Consider the following 23,905-nt stretch of genomic DNA (forward strand, 5'->3'; position numbering starts at 1 on the left):
TTTAGCTGAGCCTTAGAAAATGAAGTCTTTCCAAGAGAGCAGAGATACTCTCTTTCCTGTCAGAGTCTGCTGTTGGGACCATTTAGATTAAACACCCCATTTCTCACAGTGGCACTCTGCCCCAGGGTTACATTTCTCTATTCCAACTAGGTTGCAGGCTTGTTTTCTAGGAGGAGTAAGTTCCCTCCTAGATCCAAGGTAAAATGGAGAAGAAGCAGGCTGACTTGCTTTGAAATGCAAAAGATCTGTTTCCAGCTTGTCCAGTCCCCAGGTACCAGGGACACCATGAGAGCCACGGAACCTCACCGCTACTCATTCAAGGTACCTAAAAACAGCGATGTCTTCCAGAAGTCCCCAGAAGGCCCATAGCATCTCCAGGATAGTTTCCAAAGCTAGAAGCAGGGCTGTGCTGACCAGATGCACTCAGGCCTTTGTTGTTTTTAAGGCACTTTGGATTATCTCTCTTTGAGGTGAGCAAGCACACAGAAGGTTAAGAGGAGGAGGGCGGGCAGGAGGAAAAGTTAGTCTGTATCATATCCCAAGATGGGTCCAAGCCATTTCTCCACGTCAGCCACAGTCATGTTCTTCCTCAGAGCATAATCTTCAACCTGCAAAAGATAGAAGCACTCACGTAAATCCAAGTGCTAAGACTTTCTGAACTAAAGTTTCCTCAGGTTTTGTCAAGAAACATTAAGTACCTTCCATTTCTTATCTTAGTAGCAATCTACTGAGTTAAATGCAGATAGATATTTATCTGTCTACCTAGCTGCCTTCATCTCTGGGCAGAAAACAGTACTTAATAAATACCCACTGTATGGAAGCAGGCTGTGTATGCTCCTGGTAGAGGGAGGGCTGGAATAAGGTAATTGGCTAAGATCAAATTCAGACATTAATGGGGAAAATATCATCATTCCCTTCCCTTCCTTTATTCTCATTCACAGGTAAAATAAAATAGATTCTAGAGTTCCATTTAAAACACAACAGGCATCCAAGGAAACCACACACTTACCTGATCCTTGGAAATTTTCCCCACAGCAAAATATTTGGACTGCAGATTGGAGAAGTAGAGGCCCGACACTGCAGAGGCGGGTGCCATTGCCAAAGACTCTGTCAACCTGATGCCTAGAGAGGACAATGAAGAAAACGCTCATTCATAGGGGGCCTCGTGCGGGGCACTCAGTAGACTCGCTGAACACAAAAATGAAAGTAAATTTTATACCTTCTAGGTAGACACATAGCCCAGCAAAAAAAGCTGTGACCAGAAGGGTCTAGCAAATTCCTACCAGACAGAAAAACAAAGTCAGAACATGCAAGAGACTGGGAAGAGATTCTCTGTATTCTTCCCCTGTTACCAAAGATCATTGCAGAGGCCGCAACCTGCTGCTAAGCCTGGGGAAGACAGAGCCATCTAACAGCTCCACATAGCTCCAGGGGCCAGCAACAAGAGCAATGACTGATAGCTGGTGCCAGTGAGGAATGAGCTCACAATAGCACAAGAAAGAAGCGATACTTTCTCCTGGGGTCTGGGAACCCAAAAGGACCCCCAAGGCTATCTATTCTAAGCTACTCATGTTATGGACACGGAAAGAGAACAACTCAAAGGTCAAGTGCCTTGCCACAGATCCCCAGCTGGCTTGTGGAAAACAGGACCCAAATCCAGATCCCAGGACTGCTTGCATTGTGCAGTTTCTCACTTCAACCTGGATTCCTTTAGCTCTGCCAGCTTGACAGTATGCCTTTCATTGTTCCCACTGAAAACTGTGAACTCTGCCTCAGTCTTGTCAACATGTGATCTGTGGTAAGGGCTAGAACCTGCATAAGGATAGGACAATGCACAGCCACGGAACCATGGCAGATTCTGCCCTGGGCCAGGAATGCTGACACTGGGCGCCCAGGGCTCTATCTCAAGAGTACATGCGCCAACTTTCCATTTTAACTATGAGAATCAAAACATAGATAAAACATAAGTAAATTATGAATACAGAAGAGCATAAATGTTCATACCAGCATGATAGGAAAGAGGAGGGAGCTGGAAACTCTGAAAGGCTGGTGTTCAGAGATACCACCAGCAAACAACATGGGCCTGAAGCAGATAATACCACCAATAGGACATCATCTGTGGGTTGCTAAGGAGGGATGAAAGACACTCTCATACCAGCAAGAGAGAACTGGGGCAAGAGGGCAATGGGCCGGCAAGGAGTGGGAGAAGATATCTCATACGTGATAGGTCAAGAGAAAATAATTTAAATTGATCAATCTATAAAGGTGATATAAAAAGACAATATAGTAGTATGAAAGTAAAATACAATGCATAACTAAAAGTGAGAAAGGGAGGGATAAGAGTTGATTTCATCGTAACTCTTCTATTTTTTAAAAATCTCTAACCATAGGTGCCATTACCCTGCTAAAAAGCGTAACTGAGTGAGGAAAGACAGGCGCTCACCCATCCACACACACCTGTGCACTGCTCGATGTCAGCCAGTCTCCACATGGTGAGCTTCTCAGTGTGGTCAGGCTGGCTGGGGTAGCCGGGAGCTGGCCGGATCCCCTCATACCGGAGCTTGCGCAGGTCCGGGACACTCAGCTGCTCACTGCTGCAGTAGGCCCAGAATTCTCTGCGAACCCTCTCATGCAGCTCCTCTGCAAAGGCCTGGAAACCAGAGCAGAGGGTCAGGCAGCAGCAGTAGCGTGTGGCATGCCAGCAGCCTCCCTCCCGGTCAAAGTCACACGGAACAGCCTCCCTCGGCAGGCCCACAACCAGGGTGAAGTTGCAAGAGGGGTCAGGCTGCGTTCTTGAGAGTTTATCCTTTCATTAGCCACTCTGCTGCTCTACAGCAACCTGAACCTGGACTCTGAGTGTCATGTTTAATGATCTGAGAATTCCAAGATTTTTAATATTAATGTTCTCTGAAGGTCAGTCTACAGCACCACTCCCAGAAAGAGCAGCAGAGACCACACAGCTGCGTTCCTCCATGGCTCACCACAGGGAAAGGGGGCAGGCTCTCCCCACAGCCTTGGCTGCCCTATCCCATATAGCAAGATGAAGAATCTATAGAAGATACGAACATCAGAATGAGGGGTTCTAAAACAAACATGTTTTGTTTTGCAGTGGCGGGGGGTATCAGGGATCAAACTCAGAGGCACTCAACCACAGAGCCCCATCCCCAGCCCTATTTTGTATTTTATTTAGAGACAGGGTCTCACTGAGTTGCTTAGCGCCTCATTGTTGCTGAGGCTGGCTTTGCACATGCAATCCTCCTGCCTCAGCCTCCTCAGCCACTGGGATTATAGGTGTGCGCCACCACACCCAACCTGGTTTTTAATTCTGGGGGTGGTTCTCAGAAAAACATTACACCACAGCAGGCAAAGGAGGCATCAGACATAAGGCAAGAGGTCAAGGTTCTAAGGCAATGGCTAACTACAGCACCACTGAAGGTTGTCCTTTGCCTGAAGGATGATACATGAAAACTACTTAGGGATTTGTGATTTCTAAAACATGGGTAATGTTAAAGCCAGCACAGCATATGAATCAAGGAAAAAAAGACTGGTTTTAATAGTGGTATCTTTCTGATACTGTTGTGGTTATCTCACCCAGCTGGACTCCACTTCAGTGCCCAGTATACCACCACTGACTTACCTCTGCCAGCCGATCCCCCAGCGCCTTGACCATGATGCTGCTGTAGTCATCGCCCTGGTCCTCATAGGCCTTGCTCAGCTCTTCCACCCCAAAACATGCAACAGCAAACAGGCCCAGGTAGTCCCGGATCCCAGAATGCAGAGGAGCGATGAAGTCCGAGAGGCACTGGTATGAGTCTGTACTGGCAGAGTCCTTCTCAGCCTTAAAACCCAAGCAGCAGGCACAGAGGCTATTAGCATGAATCTGGCTACCAGGACTGGCATAGAGGAAAGCAGCTGGGGATCTTCAAATAATTCAAGCTTCGTGGAACAGGGATGTTACCTATTTTGCTAACTATTAAACCTGTAGCACTTAGAACAGTGCCTGACATAGTGAGTATTCAATGAATATTTGTTGAATAAACAAATTGCTGTGGTTCATGTGTGTAATTCCTTAAAGTGGCAATGTAGGGAGGTGGGGCCTGGTGGGAGATATCTGAATTCTTATAAATGTACTACTGTGTTTCTTGCAGGAATGGTAAACTATGACTGGAGTTCAACTGTCTTTTCTTTTTTTTTTTTTTTTTTTTTTGTGTGTGTGTGTGTGCCCTCTCCCAATTTCTGCCACGTTATGAAGCAGTACATGACCTTTACCAGAAGTGGCTACATAGCTTGAACTTCCCAGCCTCCAAAATATAAACAGAAATAATTTTTTTCTTAATAAATTATCAGTCTCATGTATTTTGTCTAGAAACAGAAAATGAAATAGGACACAAGTAAAATAAGATTTTAAAAACCCACTTATTTGTTCACTCACACACTGCCTGCACTGTGCTAGGAACCAGAACCTTAAACAAGTATACAAAAAAAAAAAAAAAAAAAAAAAAAGTCCCCCCCCCCAGCAAAGTTTTCTTCCCACCCCCCTTTTTGTTTTGTTTTATTGCTAGACTGGACTGGGGATTGAACCAGGGGCCCTCTACCACTGAGCTACATCCCCAACCCTATTTATGTTAATGCAGGGTCTTACCAAATTGCCGAGGCTAGCCTCAAACTTCTAATCTTCCTACCTCAGCTCCCTGAATAATGGAGATTATGGGCGCATGTCACTGCACCCAGCTTGTCCTCAATGTTATTTTTAATCCAGATCAACATTAAGTACTGGTGCTATGTTTGCATGGGGACCACTAGATGTATAAGCTCCACAAACATCATAAGATGTGGTTCAACAAACTGTTAGGGTCAACATGATATTGGCCATGTGCTGTCTGCCACAGAGGACAGTACAGGAGACAGCTGGGACACCCCAGGACAGTGTGAAACCAAAGAGCTAAGTTGGGTTTGCTTGTGACTCTCCTCATAGCCCAGGTGCCTATCCTTGCCCATTTTCCACTCTCACCTGAAGACTGACTCTCCCAGGTATTAAGGTGACAACTAAGATCTTATAAACATTACACAGTCAATAAATAACTGAGGAGACAAACAGGTTGCAAAGAATATTAACTAACATTAACCACATGCTTGCTAGATGCCATTGTTTATATGAACTGCTAATTTAACTCTCCAAACAGCCTAGGGAAGTGACACTACTGGCTCCACTTCACAGGTAAGACATCTGAGGCTCAGAGAACTTGGTCAACCAGCCCAGACTCAGAAGAGGCAGGGCCAGGGGCCGGGTACCAACGCTCCCTTGGTACCAACCACAGATGCTCCTGTATACGTGGTATTGCTTGTGACTAACAATTAATCCATGAGTAGCCACTCAGAAGCTTCACAAGCCATCTGCCAGCCATAAAAGCAAATACAGCCTGACACTGGGCAGAAAATCAGCCAGTGCTGCAGGCAAGATGGTGTTAAAACCCCTCAGCAGGGGCTGGGGTTGTGGCTCAGGAAGCCGTGCTTCCTGTCCACCTGCACACGCTCCTGCTGGTGCCCAAGAGGCCTTGCCAGGTCTACCCGTGCTGCGCCTTCTCCTGCCATCCTCACAAGTGCTATGGGCCTGGGCCCATGGAGGATGAGGGGGAGCAGATGCTATCATTTACACAAAGCTCAGACTTAATTCACATTAATGTTGTAGTTTAGTGACTGAACCCAAAAGTAAAAGCAGTGTGTTCACTGTCCCTACGCCCTTCGTACCTGCTGCCTCAACCCATGAAAGGTGGCTATGGGCTCCGCAGCCTGAGGCACCACACCCTCTGCATACAGGTGGATGTCGTCCTGGACACTCTGCGCTGGCCAGAACCCAACCACACCCCTGGCCTGGAGCTTCCTTTGACCAATCAGTGCGCTCAGCATACTCTGGGCATCATCATACACCTTTCTGGCCTCTTCACCTATTAGGAAAATACAGAAAGAATTCACTTCAAGATGCCAACAGTAACCAGTAAGGAATGCTTGTTTTAAAAACCACCACCCCTGGGCCGGTTTCCCCTTCACCCCTCCCCACTCCCCTCAAAGCTATCTGGTGTTGGCCACCAGCACAGCTGAAAGGAAGCAGCCAAGGCTGATGGTTCCTGTGAACACTGCTCCCAGTCTGCCTCCCCCAGCTCAAGACACTTGCATTTTTCCATTTCACAAAAAGCTGAGAGCCAAAGCTATGGCAGCCCAAAGCAGTCTATCAGAGGGCAAGAAAAGCAGGCCAAATCCCAGGCTCCCTGATATTTCTGTGCATCCATGACTCTCCTGGTTCCACAGTGATCTTAAGGCATGGGACAGGGTAAGGAGAAAGGAATGGCTCCAAATGCTCCTATGTGGCCTCAGTGCTATGCCTGCACAGGGGAGCCAGGCCCCAGAACACCCTCCCTTGGTTTCTGCATCTGTAACACTGAGGTCCCAGGCCCATGCTGAGCCAGTCCTACAGCCCCATAACTGCTTGCCTGTGAAGCTGAGGGGCAGCGCAGTGAGAAGCCCCTGCCGACCACCACCCTCCTGGATACCTGGGAGCTGCTGAGTCTCGGCATCTTAACACATGTGCCCAGGACCTCTCCAACAAACTGGCAAAGGCTGGCTTCTCGGCTCTTCCCAAAACTCACCTCATATTTCTGAGTCCACCCTCCATCTCACTCTGATCTGGCCATTTCCTGACTTTGATTGGCTCTGCACTGTGAGCCCTTGTGTCAAGGGTAGGTTTGGGGGTGAGGCTAGTTGTGAGAACTGGGGCTGAATTTATCAACTCACCCATTCTCTAGTTTATCACCCCCAATCCCTCTCTGCTCCCTCCCTAATGCTCTGGGCACAGTGGGCTCCTGGCAGTTCCCCACACAGGACACCTATCTGAACCTTCTCAGATCTGCTTCCTCTGCCTGGAATGCCCTTTATTTCAGTGCCACCTCACATCCCCAGGCCCAGCCTCAATAAATCCCACTTCTAAAAAGCAGTTCGAATACTGCCTCATCCAGGAAGCCTGGTCTGAGCTCCCCATCTGAGCTCTAGCTCTTCCTGGGTCTGCAGGATCCGCAGGAGGAGTATAGCATTTCCAGTACTCTCAACTGTCCAAGTGAGTCAGATACTGGATGGCAGGATTACACTGTCTCCTTCTGTTTATCTCTAGTGCCCAGCAAGTAAAAGATGTCAATAAACATTTATTGAAAGAGTGAATAAATGAAACACCAAATTTAGTCTCTGTAATAGGACTGACCACGCAATTTAAAAACCATCTGAAAGTTAAGCAGGTTAACAAAATGAAAGCAGCTACACTCTGCATAATTCAAATACATGGCTTATCAAATACTCCTGCTTTCAAAGTCATAATATTACATTTTAAATATCAGGCAGTAACACAGGACTTACTGAACTAACCTACTGTTTTGTCGTTAAATATCTTGGGAAAGCCTCGATTCGGGTACTTGCCACGGAGCTGCCAGACATCAAAGAAAGGCTTCCAATCAATGTAGTCCACCAGCTTCTGCAGGTCATAGTCTTCAAAGACCCGGGTCCCGATAAACATGGGCTTCACTACAGGAGGGAAGCACAGCGGGCAACTCTGGCGCAGGCTGAGCCCCTTTCGCGGGAGAGGCCTGTTTCCCTGAGCTTCACTCTGCGGGCTCCCAAGCTCTGCCTCCTGCCTGTCACCCCCGTAGGAGTTGTCGTACAAAGAGGGGAACTTTAAATTACCCTGGGGAAGGAGTCATTCTGCACTGAACCTTAAATAAAACCATTCTTCCCGTGCAGCTGACTGATTACACAACCCTGGAAACACTGCCCTCAGCCCTCCATTCCCACACCAGGAAAAAGGAGGATTTGGGTCAATTTCCCCTTATATAAATGAAAACAATACAAAATAAAGACCACTAGGGGTGGGGTACAGCCCACTGGTAGAGGGCTTGTCTATCTAGTATGTGCAAGGCCCTAGGTTTCATTCCCAGGTCCATAAAGTAAATAATAAACAAAGGCCACAGAAAAACAAAGACAGTAAGCTACTTGTATATAAAGTCTGCAACAATGAAACAAGTCGGTATTTCCTGCTAACACATATGCACAAAGTATAAGGACATGCACAGAAATGAAATCCCAAATTCAGCATTGTGGTTATTTCCACAGGGGAGGAAGGGACACAGGGCACTGTGTCCTACTTATACAGGACAATCTCTTCTTATAAACACCCATTATGTCAGTTTGTTTGGTAACAAGTCATATAGTCCCCTTAGGGGTTGCATGACTACTACCCCCATTCTCCTGATTATAGTGGCCTATTTCCAGGGAGGCAGGGAAGAACTTCTGCTGCAGAGTCAGAGGACAGGCTTATTCTCTATCAACCTGGTCACCCAGAGATCAAGAGTTGCCCCAAACACTACCACCCAGGCCCTTGAGAGGAAACCTTCCTTTCTTCCTGCAGCTCCTGAAACGCTACGCTGTCCTTACAACATTTCTGAGGTCCATATCTTAGGGCCCCACATCTTGGACAGCAGGTCAGAGCCTTGTAAAATGGCCACTTGGAGAGTGTCCCTACTGCTGTCAGGAACAGTGGGACCTCTCAGGACTATTTCTATCAAAACATGTTTTGGATGCTTGACTTGGTCAAGACAGACTTGCCCTAGGGCTATTAGCCCCACTTAGCAGTGAAACAAAAGGCAAAATATCACAGCAGGGACTATACAGCGATGGATCTGTTTGCTCCAAGGTTCTTACATGTCTCACATTAGCCTCACAGGACTTCCTTTCTACACCCTGGAAACTGTCAGATATGGAAGACAGACACTCAAGGTCATTCAGAGAAACAGCCAGGAGCGAGCTGGCATTGAGAACCCCCCTCCTCCCAATCTGGCATTCTTTCCACCAAACTACACTCAGCGGGAATGAAATTAGAATCAAGCACACCTACATTTCCAATTTAATCCTCTCAACTCTGCTAAGCATGTGTAGAACACAGATGTCGTGAGCACTGAAAGCTGATCTGAGATACTACTTGGAACTATGACTTCAACTAACACAACCCCTGCTCACCCTGCTTGGGTTTGCATTTGTAGCTCAAGCCTCTCTGAGCCTGTCAAACACCTCACACGTTCTATTCCCTTGGGATCACCTATGTGAGCAAGAAGGTAGCTAGAAAAAAAAATAAAAAGGAAGAAACCAAATGAAACAGAAAGAAAGGGAAGCATCCAGATAAATACAAGGTGAGTAAGAAATAGGGGCGGAAGCTTTGCTTCACTGTTTCAAGACCTGAGAGTATAAAGGAGTTTTCTATTTCAGACCTTCCCCGCCTGCCCTTGGGCCTGCTCAGGACACACACAGGTCAGGCTGAGGGAGGACCACTCAAGCACAGCTCAGAGAAGGCACAGTCCTGCAGCTCCCTGAACACTTAAGAGACAAATCCAAACTGGAATTCTAGGAACCTTTCAATTATTCCCTGAAACTCAGTTTCTTCTGTCAAAATGGAGCCCACACCCATGCTCACTACAGAGCTGTCTGAACTTCACCTCAGGACAGTGTCTATCAGATGACAAGTTTTCCTTAAATGCTGCCTGTTTACTTTCTTGTCAGTCATCAGGGCCACTTGTTATTATGCACAACTGAGAGTCACTAGCTGCTGGTTTCATTCTATAGCCACAAAATTGCAAATATCTCCTCAGCATATTGTCAGTTATCATACCCAGCTATCTCCACACAGACCTGGGTGAGGTTCTGTCAACCAGTCAATATGGAAACCATTTTTTCTGGCTTGATTTAAGGGTAGGTATTTCCTCTCCTGTTGGGGGGGAAAAAAGTTATTTAGGCTGAGACTCTTACTTCTTCCACATCTACTATAAACATATGACCAAGAAAGTCAGTACAAAATCTTTGCAAGAAAATAAATGCCATTTAGTGAAAATCCTTATCCTGAAAAGGTCCTCCTCTTCCATCCAACATGGCTTCAGACACTGGAACAGGAGCAGGAAAGACTAATAACTTTCTATTAGCTGTGGATATGTAATTATAAGGCTACCCTGCAGCCCCAACACTCTAGCATGCCAGTGCCTTCAGAACACCTGAGGCCTATCATCAACCACCCAGGGAACCAGAAGGTAAAACCAAGGAATTGTCACTGTGGACAAACCTAAGGGGAAAGAAAAAGCCACTCACAGTGAGCCAGGCTTGCTGGCAACTCAGAAACCAATCTACGTCCTTTCTTCATGTAGTCTATTAATAGACAACTCCCAAATGCCACCCCCCCAACCAAAATCCCAGAAGCAAATAACCAGGAGGAAATACCCCAAAGACGTCAAAAGAGTAATTATAGATTCCCTGAAGCTGACAGAGGGCAGGACAGTTATTGACACAGTTCTGCACAGTCAGGGTGAGTTCATCAGGGAAAGAGGCTCAGGAAGGTCCTGGCTAACGCCTCCATTTTCCTTCACTATTCCCTCAACAGCAGAGCTCTATGGGTAGTGTGCAGCTCCTATTTGCCGGCAGGTATGAGCTCATATTAATTCATTCTCATACTCTGGCATCTAGCACAGCACCGACCACCTGTGGGGGACCCAGCACATGTTTGCCTCAATAGATTAAGGTTCATTTTAATATAACCAAAAGTGCTTGGGAACTTAAGACAACAGAGTACTCTGATTTGAATTACAAAGTAGGACTTCTCTGAAAGGACCCTAACTAAGCCTTTACCTTCCTTAAAATAGTAAATAAAGTCACAAAACCACAGGATCACCTTATTGCCCAAACAAATAAAATCCTGTTTCTGTCATTTACCTTGAGATTCTCATAATGGTCCTGTCTAATATCTTCATATTCTTCCATGATTTCTTCAAAGAATTCATCTTTTAGATTTTCATCTAATAGTTGAGAACACTGAAATGCAAAATAAAGTCAGTAACCAGAGAAAAGCAAACAATAAAAACTCTGGAGACACCTCCCTAAGAAAGGCTCCCCTAACAATGTTCTCTCTCACTTGGCCAACTGTGCTCACTCCTGCCCAGGTGTGCAGTACCAGGTGAACTCAGTGAGCTTTGGGTACAAAATCCTGTACATGTCAAAGAAAGTCCTAATCTTGGACTCCTTCCCTGGAGATAAGCTCTAAGCCCTTGGGATATCCTGCCTGATAAGAGTGTCATTGTATACCTGGGCTTTAGGCCTTGCCAGAGGTGATACCAACAATATCATTTATGGTGAGGGTTGTGGTTCAGGCTGTATCTGTTTGACCTTGGAAGGGTTGAAGACTAAGCTGCTAAGACCAGACACGTGGGCATCCCAGGCTTATGTGACAAGTCAGCAAGGTCTGAGTAAGCATCCTCGTTGGCAATGCTCCTTGAAAGCATTCTTCCACATCACTAGTGGAAGAGTTAAGTGCTGTCTGCATGACTCCCTGGGAGACAAACTGAAACTTGAGCCTTTCACCTGCAGCACACCCTCTATGCTTTCTGCCTTTGCACATTTTAAGCTATCTCTTTCTATGGCAACCACTGTGATCATGAGTATACAGTGTTTCTGAGACCTCCAAGTCCTTTTGGTGAATCACTGAATTTGAAGGTGATCTCAGGGATCGGGAGACAGTGGGTTCAGTACCTTCTTCAGTGCTTCAAATACACCCAGATCACCCACAGTCTTTTAGTATCTGGTCACATCTACTTCCCTTATAGAAGTAGATTCCTTGAGAACCAAGAGCATGTCAACCACCTCTGCACCCCTGATGCCTCACTTACACCTGGAGCATACAAGGTATGCCCTTATGATGTGTTTAACAAAAGAATAGGCTAACCTTCATGCTCAACTGGGAGCTTTTACTAAGATATGAAAGAAAAATGATAATCTAAGAAAATGTGAAATTACTCCTTAAATTATAAAACCAAGATAAGCTAAAAATTGTGATTATGACTATCAAGCTAGTAGAAGACTAGCTTTTACCATAGCTCAAAATAACATTACAAAGAAAGAAAGAACTGCTAGTGATTATATCAGTAGAAAACCACAGCACTATCCCTCCCTCATTCTCTAGCAGGATTTTCTAACACACAAAAAGACAAGGAAGTTCAGCATCTTCATCTAAAATTAAACAACTTAGACTGGATGATGGCTGATGTGCCTCCTAGTTTTAAAAGTCTATAACTATGGGATTCCCTAATTATCTCTATTAACAATCCCATCACCTATGGGATAGTTAAAAAAAATCACTTCATTAAGAAATATAATCAAAAAAGATCATTGTGGCAGGCCTAAAAAATAGTTTCCCAAATGAAGTATTTCACTGCCTTACACAAACTCACCCCCACAGAGTCCTCACTTAGGAAACCCAATGAGGCAAATGAAAACAAGAGAGTGATGCACACCTCAGCTCCCCAAATACAAGGAACCAACGTCTTAACAGTGCTGCACTCTGCTAGATCATGTACCCTGAAACCCATCTCTGGACTTCCCTAACATGCAGAGCATTTATAATCCCCTGGCACAGGTACTAGTGGGTAGCCAAAACCTAGTACTACAGTTTGCTGTGCCCCTTCCTGCCCAGTATGACTTGTTGACTAAAGAAACAAGCTTAGCCAGGCATAGTGGCACACCCCTAAAATAATCTTGGTGACTCAGAAATGTGGGGCAAGAGGAACCCAAGTTCAAGGCCAGTCTGGGCAACTTAGTAAGACCCTGTCTCAAACAAAAAAAGAGTTAGGGATGTAAGCTCAGTAGTAGAGCACCCTTGGATTCAATCCCTACTTGAAAGAAAGGAAGGAAAGAAGGAAGGGAGGGAGGGAGGGAGGAAAGGAGGGAGGGAGGGAGGGACGGAGCGGTGATGGGGAAAGGGGAAGCACATAAGGGAAGGAAAAAGTTCATGGCAAATGTGCTGCTAATCTAGCAAACCTTCCACCAATACTGAGGTCTATCAGATGTTTCATGCTAACCACTGAGACATATCACAACTTTTATTTACCTCCATTTTTTTTTTTTACTTTTTATGGTAATACTTATACAATGAAAGAAAATAAGTTGAAATTTTAAAATATAATTTTAAAAGAACTACTTTACCCTTCTTAAAGAAAGAAAAGAAAGCAAAGGGAATCCTCAGGCCTGATTATAATATTTGCAGCATCTTTAAATCTTTCAAATACACAAGATAGCTACTAAAGCATGGTGCTGTCCAATGTTCATTCCATTTAGAGCAAAAGAACTTGAGCCAAAAACCATCCAAAACAAAACCTATCACTGGCTCCTACAAAGAGTCACTATCAGTTATTCAAATGACCTACCATATGACATGTGTTGAGTCACCTGGAAGAGTGGTCAATTCGTTGTACACGAGGAGAGCTAAGCATAGCTGGAAACCCCAGCCCAGGGGGTGCACTGCCATGAATACAAGGCCCGCCCGCTCCTTACCTCCCCTGCCTGGCTCCCAGCAAGGCCTTGTTTGAAGGAGTCTGTCCTCCAGACCTAGACTCAAGGACCAACATCCCCCAACACACACCCACCTGTAGGGTAAGCACTGAGCACACAAGCAGGTCCAACAGCCTTATCCCCAGATGGAAAATATTCAGCACCATTCAAAGCACTTGAAAATAGCCAACAGAGCTTAAAAAGGTGACCACTGGTCATTAAACTGGATTTAATATAAGCTCTGAAGAAACATGATCCGAAATTAAGACACAAACATTGTTTTTAAAATTGAGTTGTAAAACTATAGATTATTTACACATTTTTCTATGTCAATGAAAAACTTTAAAAGGGCAATTTTATGATTTCAGCCTTTTAAATAAAAAGTTGTTGAATATTTAATGGAAACAGGTTTAATTTAGGTCAGAATAAGGCGGATTGCATTCAGTCAGTCCCACACCTGTCATCCGATGGGTTTGTGGCCTCAAGAATTACTAATCCCTTCCTTCCCATTTTCTCTTCTCTAAAATGGATAATAAAAGTATCTCCCTTCTGAGCCCACTCTGGAGATAAAATAACCTCTGTGAAACAGTTACTTCAACACCTGGTAGTCCAAAAACTTTCAATAACAGCAATTATTGTATAATTTCCATGTAAAAAAAATTCACAGATATGAATTTTTTCAGATTCAAAGGAATTTCTTCAGAAGATGGCTCAGGAAACATGGGCACTCTGGTCCGGGTTGCATGATACCACTGGAAGTCCCCCAAAACCACCAGGCCTCCTTGGTGGCATTTCTCCCCTGCCAAGTGTGAAGACTGGCCAACAATGGCAATTGTCAAACCCTGCTCTCTTGATGAGAAACAGGAGTGGGGTGAAGGGTTACTTGGCTCTTTTCTGTACCACACTGAGTTTCTAGGTCAAACATCATTTATGGGCAAGAGTTCTACGGCTCAGAATGGACTTGGAAACTAGTTGGCCACATGGTCTCAGATGCCCTCCAACTGTTGTTTCCTATTATTCAGCAAACATAATGAAACAGGTAATAAGATGAGAACTCTTATTCACTGAAGGAGAAAAGCAGGGAGAGACACTTGTACAAGCTATTTATTATATTTGCTAAGAAAGAGAATCTATTATTCTGTGATTTTAATACCTAGTCAATATTTTTCTGACCTTGCTTAGGTCAACTGACCCATTCTTGAGTGTTCTTCTATCTGGAAAAAAGGTCATTCTTAAAATCCTACATTCTGCTTAACTCTGGCAGTGGTCAAGGCATGTATTCATGTGTGTAAACTGGAAAATTCTGTCTGTTTTTGCAGCTGTCTAGGTCACAGGAGTCTTGGTACCAGCCCTCTCATCGGCTGCTCAGCTGTCTTCCAGAATACAGGACATGCTCACCAGGACCTCCTTCCAAAGCACCAGATGCTCTAGTGGCACACTGTAAACCCTAGACTGTTTCTTTAGCAGAACTGGGCAAAAATAAAAGGTCCTGGGCACTCCCCTGGCTCTTACTGCTTCCTTTGTCCTCTCTTTGAAACCAACATATGTGAAATGAAAAGAAAGGCCCCACACGTACCACCACCACACTCTTGGATGCATCCAGGACGTGGATCACAGGCGCGCTGTATCTTGGAGCTATTTTAACTGCTGTGTGGGTTCTGAAAAGAAGGGTCAGGAAGAAAAGCACATCTATCAGTACTGACAGTTCCTACACAACTCCTGTTCAGAACCATTAGAGATAATGTCTTTCAACAGTGTTTCCAGAGAAAGATTTCAAGGCACTTACTTACAAATATTGAATTTCAAATTTTCCTTGTGAAACAAGAATGACTTTTTCCTATCCTAAGATGAGGAGAAATGACATGAATGAATAGGCCCAGGTTACAAAGAAGTCTGTGACCAAATGAAAAAGACCTTGTCCTCAGCTTCTGTCAACAAGGGCCGAGCCCCTGGCCTGGCTCTTTGTCAGCCTGTGTGAACCAAGAAGCAGCAGTCCCAGGCCACTGCATTTTAATGTCATCAAGGTCAAGCTACCTCCCTTCCTTCAAACAAGCCAGGCAACCAGCCAGGGTACCTGCAGAACCAGGAACCAGGCAAAGGACACAAGACACACTGCCTAGCTGCTGTCACCTCTGTGGCCAGCATCAATACCCCGTGGTTCCAGACCCCCCTGTAGTTGTAGTAAGGAACCCCATTCTCAAAATTCAACACAAATTAAACAAAGGTCCAAGAAACAAATTTTGTACTAAGATGGGCTCAGCTTTAAATCCCTGCTGTCAAACTTGAAAATGTTGGTACTGGGAAACAACAATTAATCCTTAAAATTACCTAATTAACTAAACTAAATTTGCAAAACAAACTGCCCTCTGATTTGCAATCGCTCGATGTTTAGCACAGGCTGCATATCTGCTGTTTCGTTCTAGAACACACTAAATTCATATGAGAATTAGAAACACACGTAGCCTCCCTAGCCTCCCTACAGAATTTACAGAGGCTCTGAACCCATCAGATGGTGGCAGCCGCACCCTGGATCTTCCTGCTCTTCCCTGGTACCCTGAAGCAGCACACTCACCCAAGACAGGAGGCTTCACATTCTTTTCCTCAACTAAAATGCATTTTTGTTTGGAATGTTGTCCAGAATATGCTATTATATAAGAAAGAAATAAACTAATAGAACACAAAGTTTATGCAATTCCATTTTTAAAAAAACATACATATCACAGTCAACCTGTCCCAACCAACCAACCGGATAGCTAAGATTCTGAGTATTGAGAAAACCACAAAGGGGAACACATCAAATGTCCATACAAGGAAAAGGTGGGAATGAAGGGGCAGAGAGAGACTGGATTTTACTTCACAGCCTCTTAATTGATGACATGTTCCCATGAGGGGATTAATGAAATAATTTTTAAAGACCTGGAGAGTATTATTATATTAAAGGTGTAATAAGTATACATATTTTTATAGGCTTCTCTGGGAAGGCACTCAGCATCCATGCACAGTGAGACGGGACCAACAATCCCACACCTGTTCTTGCTTTCTAAGAACATCTCCATTTGTAAATGACAAGCAAAAAACTAAAGCCTGGTACACTGAGCTGCGAGAGGTTGGAGCTGCCAGGCTCGGGCTCCCGGGGCTGCCTGGGCCTGAGGCTGGGGTACCTCTGTGGAGCCTGCTCCGAGCAGAGTGTGGCAGGGATCGGAGAGGCTGGGTTCTGACTCTCGTGGCTGCTTGAGCCCAGGGCTGCGGAGCCTGCGGGGACCACGAGCTGAGGCCAGCCACAAGTGAAACTTGTGACGAGGGGCAGCGGGACTCTGTCTCCTGGAACAGTTTTGACCCGGAGCTGGGGAGCCCGCGGGAAGTGCGTCTTAGACTCTGCTCCCAGGGGAGCGTGCACCAAGCAGGGAGAGTTTGGTGCGGCCAGGCTTGGGCTCCCGGGGCGGCTTTGGCCTGGGATTGGGGAACCCGCGGCGGTAGCCCTGAGGAGCCTGCTCCTAGCAGAAAGTGGCGGGGATCGGAGAGACCGGCTCCTGGCTCCCGAAGCGGCTCTGGCTCAGGGTTGGGGATCCTACAGGGACTGCTTCTTGGTCCGGGTCCTGCTGGGTGCTGCGGGGGCCTGGAGGGCAGAGTGGAGCTGCCTCCTGTGCCCAGAGCAGGCTAAGGGTCCCGCCGGTGTGGTATCGCGACACCCCAACTGCAGCTGGGGCCGAGGAGAGTAACCGCCCACGCCTGGAACAGGACCAGCGACCCGACGGCAGGGTAGCCAAGTCAACCCACTTGGAGTGGAGGCCGTGAAGAGCTGCCGTCTGACCCTGCAAGGTAGGCAGTCCTGCGTCCCACTGGCAGGACAGGCTCGGCAGCCTGCCAGTGTGGTGGACGAGTAGCATCGAGGCAGTCACGTCACACTGGTTGGAGTGGGGGTTGAACAGAGCCGCCGCCAGCGTCCGGAAGGAGCCCAGAGACCCGTTGGAGAGGCAGTTAGGTACCCCCACTGGGAGTGGGGGTTGAGCAGAACTGCCGCCCAGGCCCGCAGGGTGGGCAGATCTGAGACCCACCGGCGGAACAGGCTTGGAGGCCGACCAGCGTGGTAAACACGTCACATCAATTGGAGTAGGGGTGGAGAAGAGCTGCTGCCCAAGTCCGGATAAGGACCAACGATCCGAGGACGTGTTAGGAACGTCACCGCAATTGGAGTGGGGGCAGAGTAGAGCAGCCACCCGTGCCCGCAGGGCGGGCAGACCTACGACCAACCAGCGTAGTGGATAGATCACCCTGATTAGAGGAGGATCACAGCCACTACCCGCCCTACAAGAGAGATATCCCAAATATACAAGAGCAACATAAATAAACAGGGGGAAAAATTTCAAAAACACAACAGTTTCACCAAGCAGAAAGAAACGCAAGCAACATGAAAAGACAAGGAAAGAAAGGACCACAAGCAATGCAGGTCAACTCAACTCTAGAAGAGGTAATAGCTGCAACAGATGGAATGTCAGATAAAGAGTTCAGGATATACATGCTTCAGATGATCTGGACTCTCAAGGAACACATGAGACAGCAAAATCAGACAATGAAAGATCACATTGACAAGGAACTACAGAAACAAATCCAGGAAGTAAAAGATCAATTCACAGGGAGTTAGAAGTAATAAAAAACAAACAAATAGAAATCCTAGAAATGCAGGAAGCAATAAACCAACTTAAAACCTCAACTGACAATACTACCAGCAGAATAGATCACTTAGAAGATAGAACATCAGACAATGAAGACAAAGTATTTCAACTTGAGAAGAACATAGACAGTTCAGCAAGACTGCTAAGAAACCATGAGCAGAACATCCAAGAGATATGGGATAACATTAAAAGACCAAACTTAAGAGTCATTGGGATACAGGAGGGCACAGAGCTCCAAACCAGAGGAATGAACAATCTATTCAATGAAATAATACGAGAAAACTTCCCAGACTTGAAGAATGAAACAGAATCCCATATCCTAGAAGCCTACAGGACGCCAAGAGTGCAAAATCATAAGAGATCCACACCTAGACACATTATAATGAAGATGCCCAACATACAGAATAAGGAGAGAATTTTAAAAGCTACAAGAGAAAGAAAGCAGATTACATTTAGGGGCAAACCAATCAGGATAACAGCTGATCTCTCAACACAGACTCTGAAAGCTAGAAGATCCTGGAATAACATTTTTCAAACACTGAAATAAAATGGGCTCCAACCAAGAATCATGTATCCGGCGAAATTAAGCTTCAGGATGGAAGATGAAATTAAAACCTTTCACGATAAACAAAAGTTAAAAGAATTTGCAGCTAGAAAACCATCTCTTCAAAAAATCCTTGGCAAAACATTACAGGAAGAGGAAACTGAAAATAACATTGAAAACCATCAGTGGGAGGTAGGACAGTAAAGGGGGGAAAGTAACCAAAGAGGAAAACTAATCAGGTTTAGTAACATAAATAAACAAATATGACTGGAGGAACAAACCAAATCTCAATAATAACCCTAAATGTTAATGGCTTAAACTCACCAATTAAGAGACACAGGCTAGTCGAATGGATCACAAAACAAGATCCAACAATATGTTGCCTACAGGAGACGCATTTGATAGGAAAAGATATACATAGACTGAAGGTGAAAGGCTGGGAAAAATCATTCCACTCATATGGACTGCGGAAACAAGCAGGAGTGTCCATACTCATATCAAACAAAATAGATTTCAAGCCAAAGTTAATCAAAAAGGATAAAGAGGGACACTGCATACTGCTCAAGAGAACCATACACCAACAAGACATAACAATCATAAATATATATGCCCCAAACAATGGTGCAGCTACGTTCATCAAGCAAACTCTTCTCAAGTACAAGAGTCTAATAGACCACCATACAATAATCATGGGAGACTTCAACACACCTCTCTCACCACTGGACAGATCTTCCAAACAAAAGTTAAATAAGGAAACTATAGAACTCAACAACACAATTAACAACCTAGACTTAATTGACATATATAGAATATACCACCCAACATCAAGTAGTTACACATTTTTCTCAGCAGCACATGGATCCTTCACAAAAATAGATCATATATTATGTCACAGGACAACTCTTAGACAATATAAAGGAGTAGAAATAATACCATGCATCCTATCTGATCATAATGGAATGAAACTGAAAATCAACGATAAAAGAAGGAAGGAAAAATCATGCATCACGTGGAGAATGAACAATAGGTTACTGAATGATCAATGGGTCATAGAAGACATCAAGGAGGAAATTAAAAAATTCTTAGAGATAAATGAAAACACTGACACAACATATCGGAATCTATGGGACACATTGAAAGCAGTTTTAAGAGGAAAATTCATTGCTTGGAGCGCATTCCTTAAAAAAAGAAAAAACCAACAAATAAACGATCTCATATATCATCTCAAAATCCTAGAAAAAGAAGAGCAAAATAACAGCAAAAGAAGTAGAAGGCAAGAAATAATTAAAATCAGAGCTGAAATTAATGAAATCGAAACAAAAGAAACAATTGAAAAAATTGACAAAACCAAAAGTTGGTTCTTTGAAAAAATAAATAAAATTGACAGACCCTTAGCCATGCTAACGAAGAGAAGAAGAGAGAGAACCCAAATTACTAGCATACGGGATGAAAAAGGCAATATCACAACAGACACTTCAGAAATACAGAAGATAATCAGAAATTACTTTGAATCCTTATACTCCAATAAAATAGAAGATAGTGAAGGCATCGATAAATTTCTTAAGTCATATGATCTGCCCAGATTGAGTCAGGAAGATATAGACAGCCTAAACAGACCAATAACAATAGAGGAAATAGAAGAAACCATCAAAAGACTACCAACTAAGAAAAGCCCAGGACCAGACAGGTATACAGCAGAGTTTTACAAAACCTTTAAAGAGGAACTAACACCAATACTTTTCAAGCTATTTCAGGAAATAGAAAAAGAGGGAGAACTTCCAAAGACATTCTACGAGGCCAACATCACCCTGATACCTAAACCAGAGACATTTCAAAGAAAGAAAACTACAGACCAATATCTCTAATGAACCTAGACGCAAAAATCCTCAGTAAAATCCTGGCGAATCGGATTCAAAATCGTATCAAAAAAATTATACACCATGATCAAGTAGGATTCATCCCTGGGATGCAAGGCTGTTTCAATATACGGAAATCAATAAATGTTATTTACCACATCAATAGACTTAAAAATAAGAACGATATGATCATCTCGATAGATGCAGAAAAGGCATTCGACAATGTACAGCATCCCTTTATGTTCAAAACTCTAGAAAAATTAGGGATAACAGGATCATACCTCAACATTGTTAAAGCAATCTATGATAAGCCACAGGCCAGCATCATTCTGAATGGAGAAAAATTGAAGGCATTCCCTCTAAGATCTGGTACAAGACAGGGATGCCCTCTCTCACCACTTCTGTTCAACATAGTCCTCGAAACACTGGCCAGAGCAATTAGACAGACGAAAGAAATTAAAGGCATAAAAATAGGAAAAGAAGAACTTAAATTATCACTATTTGCAGACGATATGATTCTATACCTAACAGACCCAAAAGGGTCTACAAAGAAACTATTAGAGTTAATAAATGAATTCAGCAAAGTGGCGGGATATAAAATCAACACGCATAAATCAAATGCATTCCTGTATATCAGCGACAAATCCTCTGAAACGGAAATGAGGACAACTACTCCATTCACAATATCCCCCCCAAAAATAAAATACCTGGGAATCAACCTAACAAAAGAGGTGAAAGACCTATACAATGAAAACTACAGAACCCTAAAAAGAGACATAGAAGAAGACCTCAGAAGATGGAAAAATATACCCTGTTCATGGATAGGCAGAACTAACATCATCAAAATGGCGATATTACCAAAAGTTCTCTATAAGTTCAATGCTATCCCAATCAAAATCCCAACAGCATTTCTTGTAGAAATAGATAAAACAATCAGGAAATTCCTATGGAATAATAAAAGACCCAGAATTGCAAAAACAATGCTAAGCAGGAAGTGTGAATCAGGCGGTATAGCGATACCAGACTTCAAACTATACTACAGAGCAATAGTAACAAAAACAGCATGGTACTGGTACCAAAACAGGCGAGTGGACCAATGGTACAGAATAGAAGACACAGTAACCAATCCGCAAAACTACAACTATCTTATATTTGATAAAGGGGCTAAAAGCATGCAATGGAGGAAGGATAGCATCTTCAACAAATGGTGCTGGGAAAACTGGAAATCCATTTGCATCAAAATGAAACTGAATCCCTTTCTCTCGCCATGCACAAAAGTTAACTCAAAATGGATCAAGGAGCTCGATATTAAATCAGAGACACGGCGTCTGATAGAAGAAAAAGTCGGCTATGATCTACATACTGTGGGGTCAGGCCCCAAATTCCTCAATAGGACACCCATAGCGCAAGAGTTAACAACCAGAATCAACAAATGGGACTTACTCAAAATAAAAAGTTTTCTCTCAACAAAAGAAACAATAAGAGAGATAAACAGGGAGCCTACATCCTGGGAACAAATCTTTACGCCACACACTTCAGATAGAGCCCTAATATCCAGAGTATACAAAGAACTCAAAAAATTAGATAATAAGATAACAAATAACCCAATCAACAAATGGGCCAAGGACCTGAACAGACACTTCTCAGAGGAGGACATACAATCAATCAACAAGTACATGAAAAAATGCTCAACATCGCTAGCAGTCAGAGAAATGCAAATCAAAACCACCCTAAGATACCATCTCACTCCAGTAAGATTGGCAGCCATTAAGAAGTCCAACAACAACAAGTGCTGGCGAGGATGCGGGGAAATGGGTACACTTGTTCATTGTTGGTGGGACTGCAAAATGGTGCAGCCAATTTGGAAAGCAGTATGGAGGTTTCTTGGAAAGCTGGGAATGGAACCACCATTTGACCCAGCTATTCCCCTTCTCGGTCTATTCCCTAAAGACCTAACAAGAGCATGCTACAGGGACACTGCTATATCGATGTTCATAGCAGCACAATTCACGATAGCAAGATTGTGGAACCAACCTAGAAGCCCTTCAATAGATGAATGGATTAAAAAAATGTGGCATTTATACACAATGGAGTATTACTCTGCAATAAGAAATGACAAAATCATAGAATTTGGAGGGAAATGGATGGCATTAGAGCAGATTATGCTAAGTGAAGCTAGTCAATCCTTAAAAAACAAATGTCAAATGTCTTCTTTGATATAAGGGGAGTAACCAAGGACAGGGTAGAGACGAAGAGCTGGAGAAGAAGAATAACATTAAACAGGGATGATAGGCGGGAGGGAAAGTGAGAGTTAAGGGAAATTGCATGGAATTGGAAGGTGAGCCTCAGGGTTATACACAATTACATATAAGAGGAAAGGAGGAGTAGGAGAAAAATTATATAAGTGGAAGAAACGATTTATAGTAGAGGGGATGGAGAGAGAGAAGGGGAGGGGAGGGGAGGGGAGGGGTGAGGGGACAGTGGAGAATGGGATAGACAGCAGAATACATCAGTCACTAGAAAGGCAATTCGTAAATCAATGGAAATGTAACTGATGTGACACAGCAATCTGTATACGGGGTAAAAATGGGAGTTCATAACCCACTTGAATCAATCTGTGAAATATGGTATATTAAGAACTATGTAATGTTTTGAACAACCAACAACAACAACAAAAAAAAAAAACTAAAGCCTTAGGCCACAAGAATTGAACTATATGGGGGTCCCTTCCAGCACAAGCCGGCTGTTGCAACATAGCTTTGGTGCTAGGAGGCAGGGCACAGGGCAGCGGAGGCAGCCAGACCCTGGAATGAACTCCACAGCCTCCTGTGTCTTAGACTTGTGCCTAAGGGTGCACTCAGGCAACAAAGCTTTGAAGACATCTTGAGTATTCTGCCAAGGGGAGGATTTTCAAACAGTAGAAAAAGTTATTTTTAAAAAGTTGCCCCAGTTTCAAAACAGAGTACAACTGAGACTAACCTTGCTTCTTCCCCTTCAGTTGGCAAGCTCCCTGAATGCATGGAGATACTTCTCTACATTCTGCTTGACATACGTATCCTGCAAGAAGGTGTTACTTTAAGCCTGGTAACACTCAGGCAGCCTTTCCCTTAGAGAAAACAAGTACGACTTTAAGTTTTAAGCATTCAAAGGTCCTCAGTCAATTTGAGCCCACTCTCTCTTTGATGAGCTTCTGACTGAAAAGAAACACTGAATTCTACTATTAAAAAATAAATAAAAGCAAAGTGCTGTTTTCCAACATAAAAATGGCAAGGCTATATGATCGAAGGCATGACATTTGAACTTGCTTAGCCACTAAGAGTGCTTCCTGTTTCCTTATAAAATAATTTGACATCAATTCCACTTTTTTTTTTTTCCACAAGCTTCTCTACCTAGAAGAAACCATCCTTCTAAAGCCTGACAAGATGCAAAACACCAGA

The 23,905-nt window shown here is 44.1% G+C and overlaps 1 protein-coding gene across 7 annotated transcripts in view; it reads right to left on the bottom strand.

Moving 5' to 3' along the window:
- Positions 1–269: 269 nt before the first annotated feature.
- The window catches only part of MTR (5-methyltetrahydrofolate-homocysteine methyltransferase), a 93,138-nt gene continuing 69,502 nt past the window's right edge, over positions 270–23,905 (bottom strand). For 5 of the 7 annotated variants that reach the window (XM_081299645.1, XM_081299646.1, XM_081299648.1 and 2 more), the window contains 9 exons: positions 14,972–15,053; positions 10,789–10,887; positions 9,721–9,796; positions 7,411–7,566; positions 5,749–5,945; positions 3,638–3,838; positions 2,458–2,650; positions 1,010–1,122; positions 270–608 (listed from right to left, as the gene is read on the bottom strand). In XM_081299645.1, the coding sequence (XP_081155771.1) occupies positions 522–608; positions 1,010–1,122; positions 2,458–2,650; positions 3,638–3,838; positions 5,749–5,945; positions 7,411–7,566; positions 9,721–9,796; positions 10,789–10,887; positions 14,972–15,053 (1,204 nt within the window). In that variant the 3' untranslated portion in view covers positions 270–521. Of the gene's footprint in view, positions 609–1,009; positions 1,189–1,219; positions 1,280–2,457; positions 2,651–3,637; positions 3,839–5,748; positions 5,946–7,410; positions 7,567–9,720; positions 9,797–10,788; positions 10,888–14,971; positions 15,054–23,905 lie in introns of those variants that run through there. The other 2 variants (XM_081299649.1, XM_081299647.1) reach the window with 2 other exon arrangements.

Source organism: Spermophilus citellus, assembly GCF_964194105.1.
Source record: "Spermophilus citellus genome assembly, chromosome: 6".
Lineage (NCBI taxonomy): Eukaryota > Metazoa > Chordata > Mammalia > Rodentia > Sciuridae > Spermophilus > Spermophilus citellus.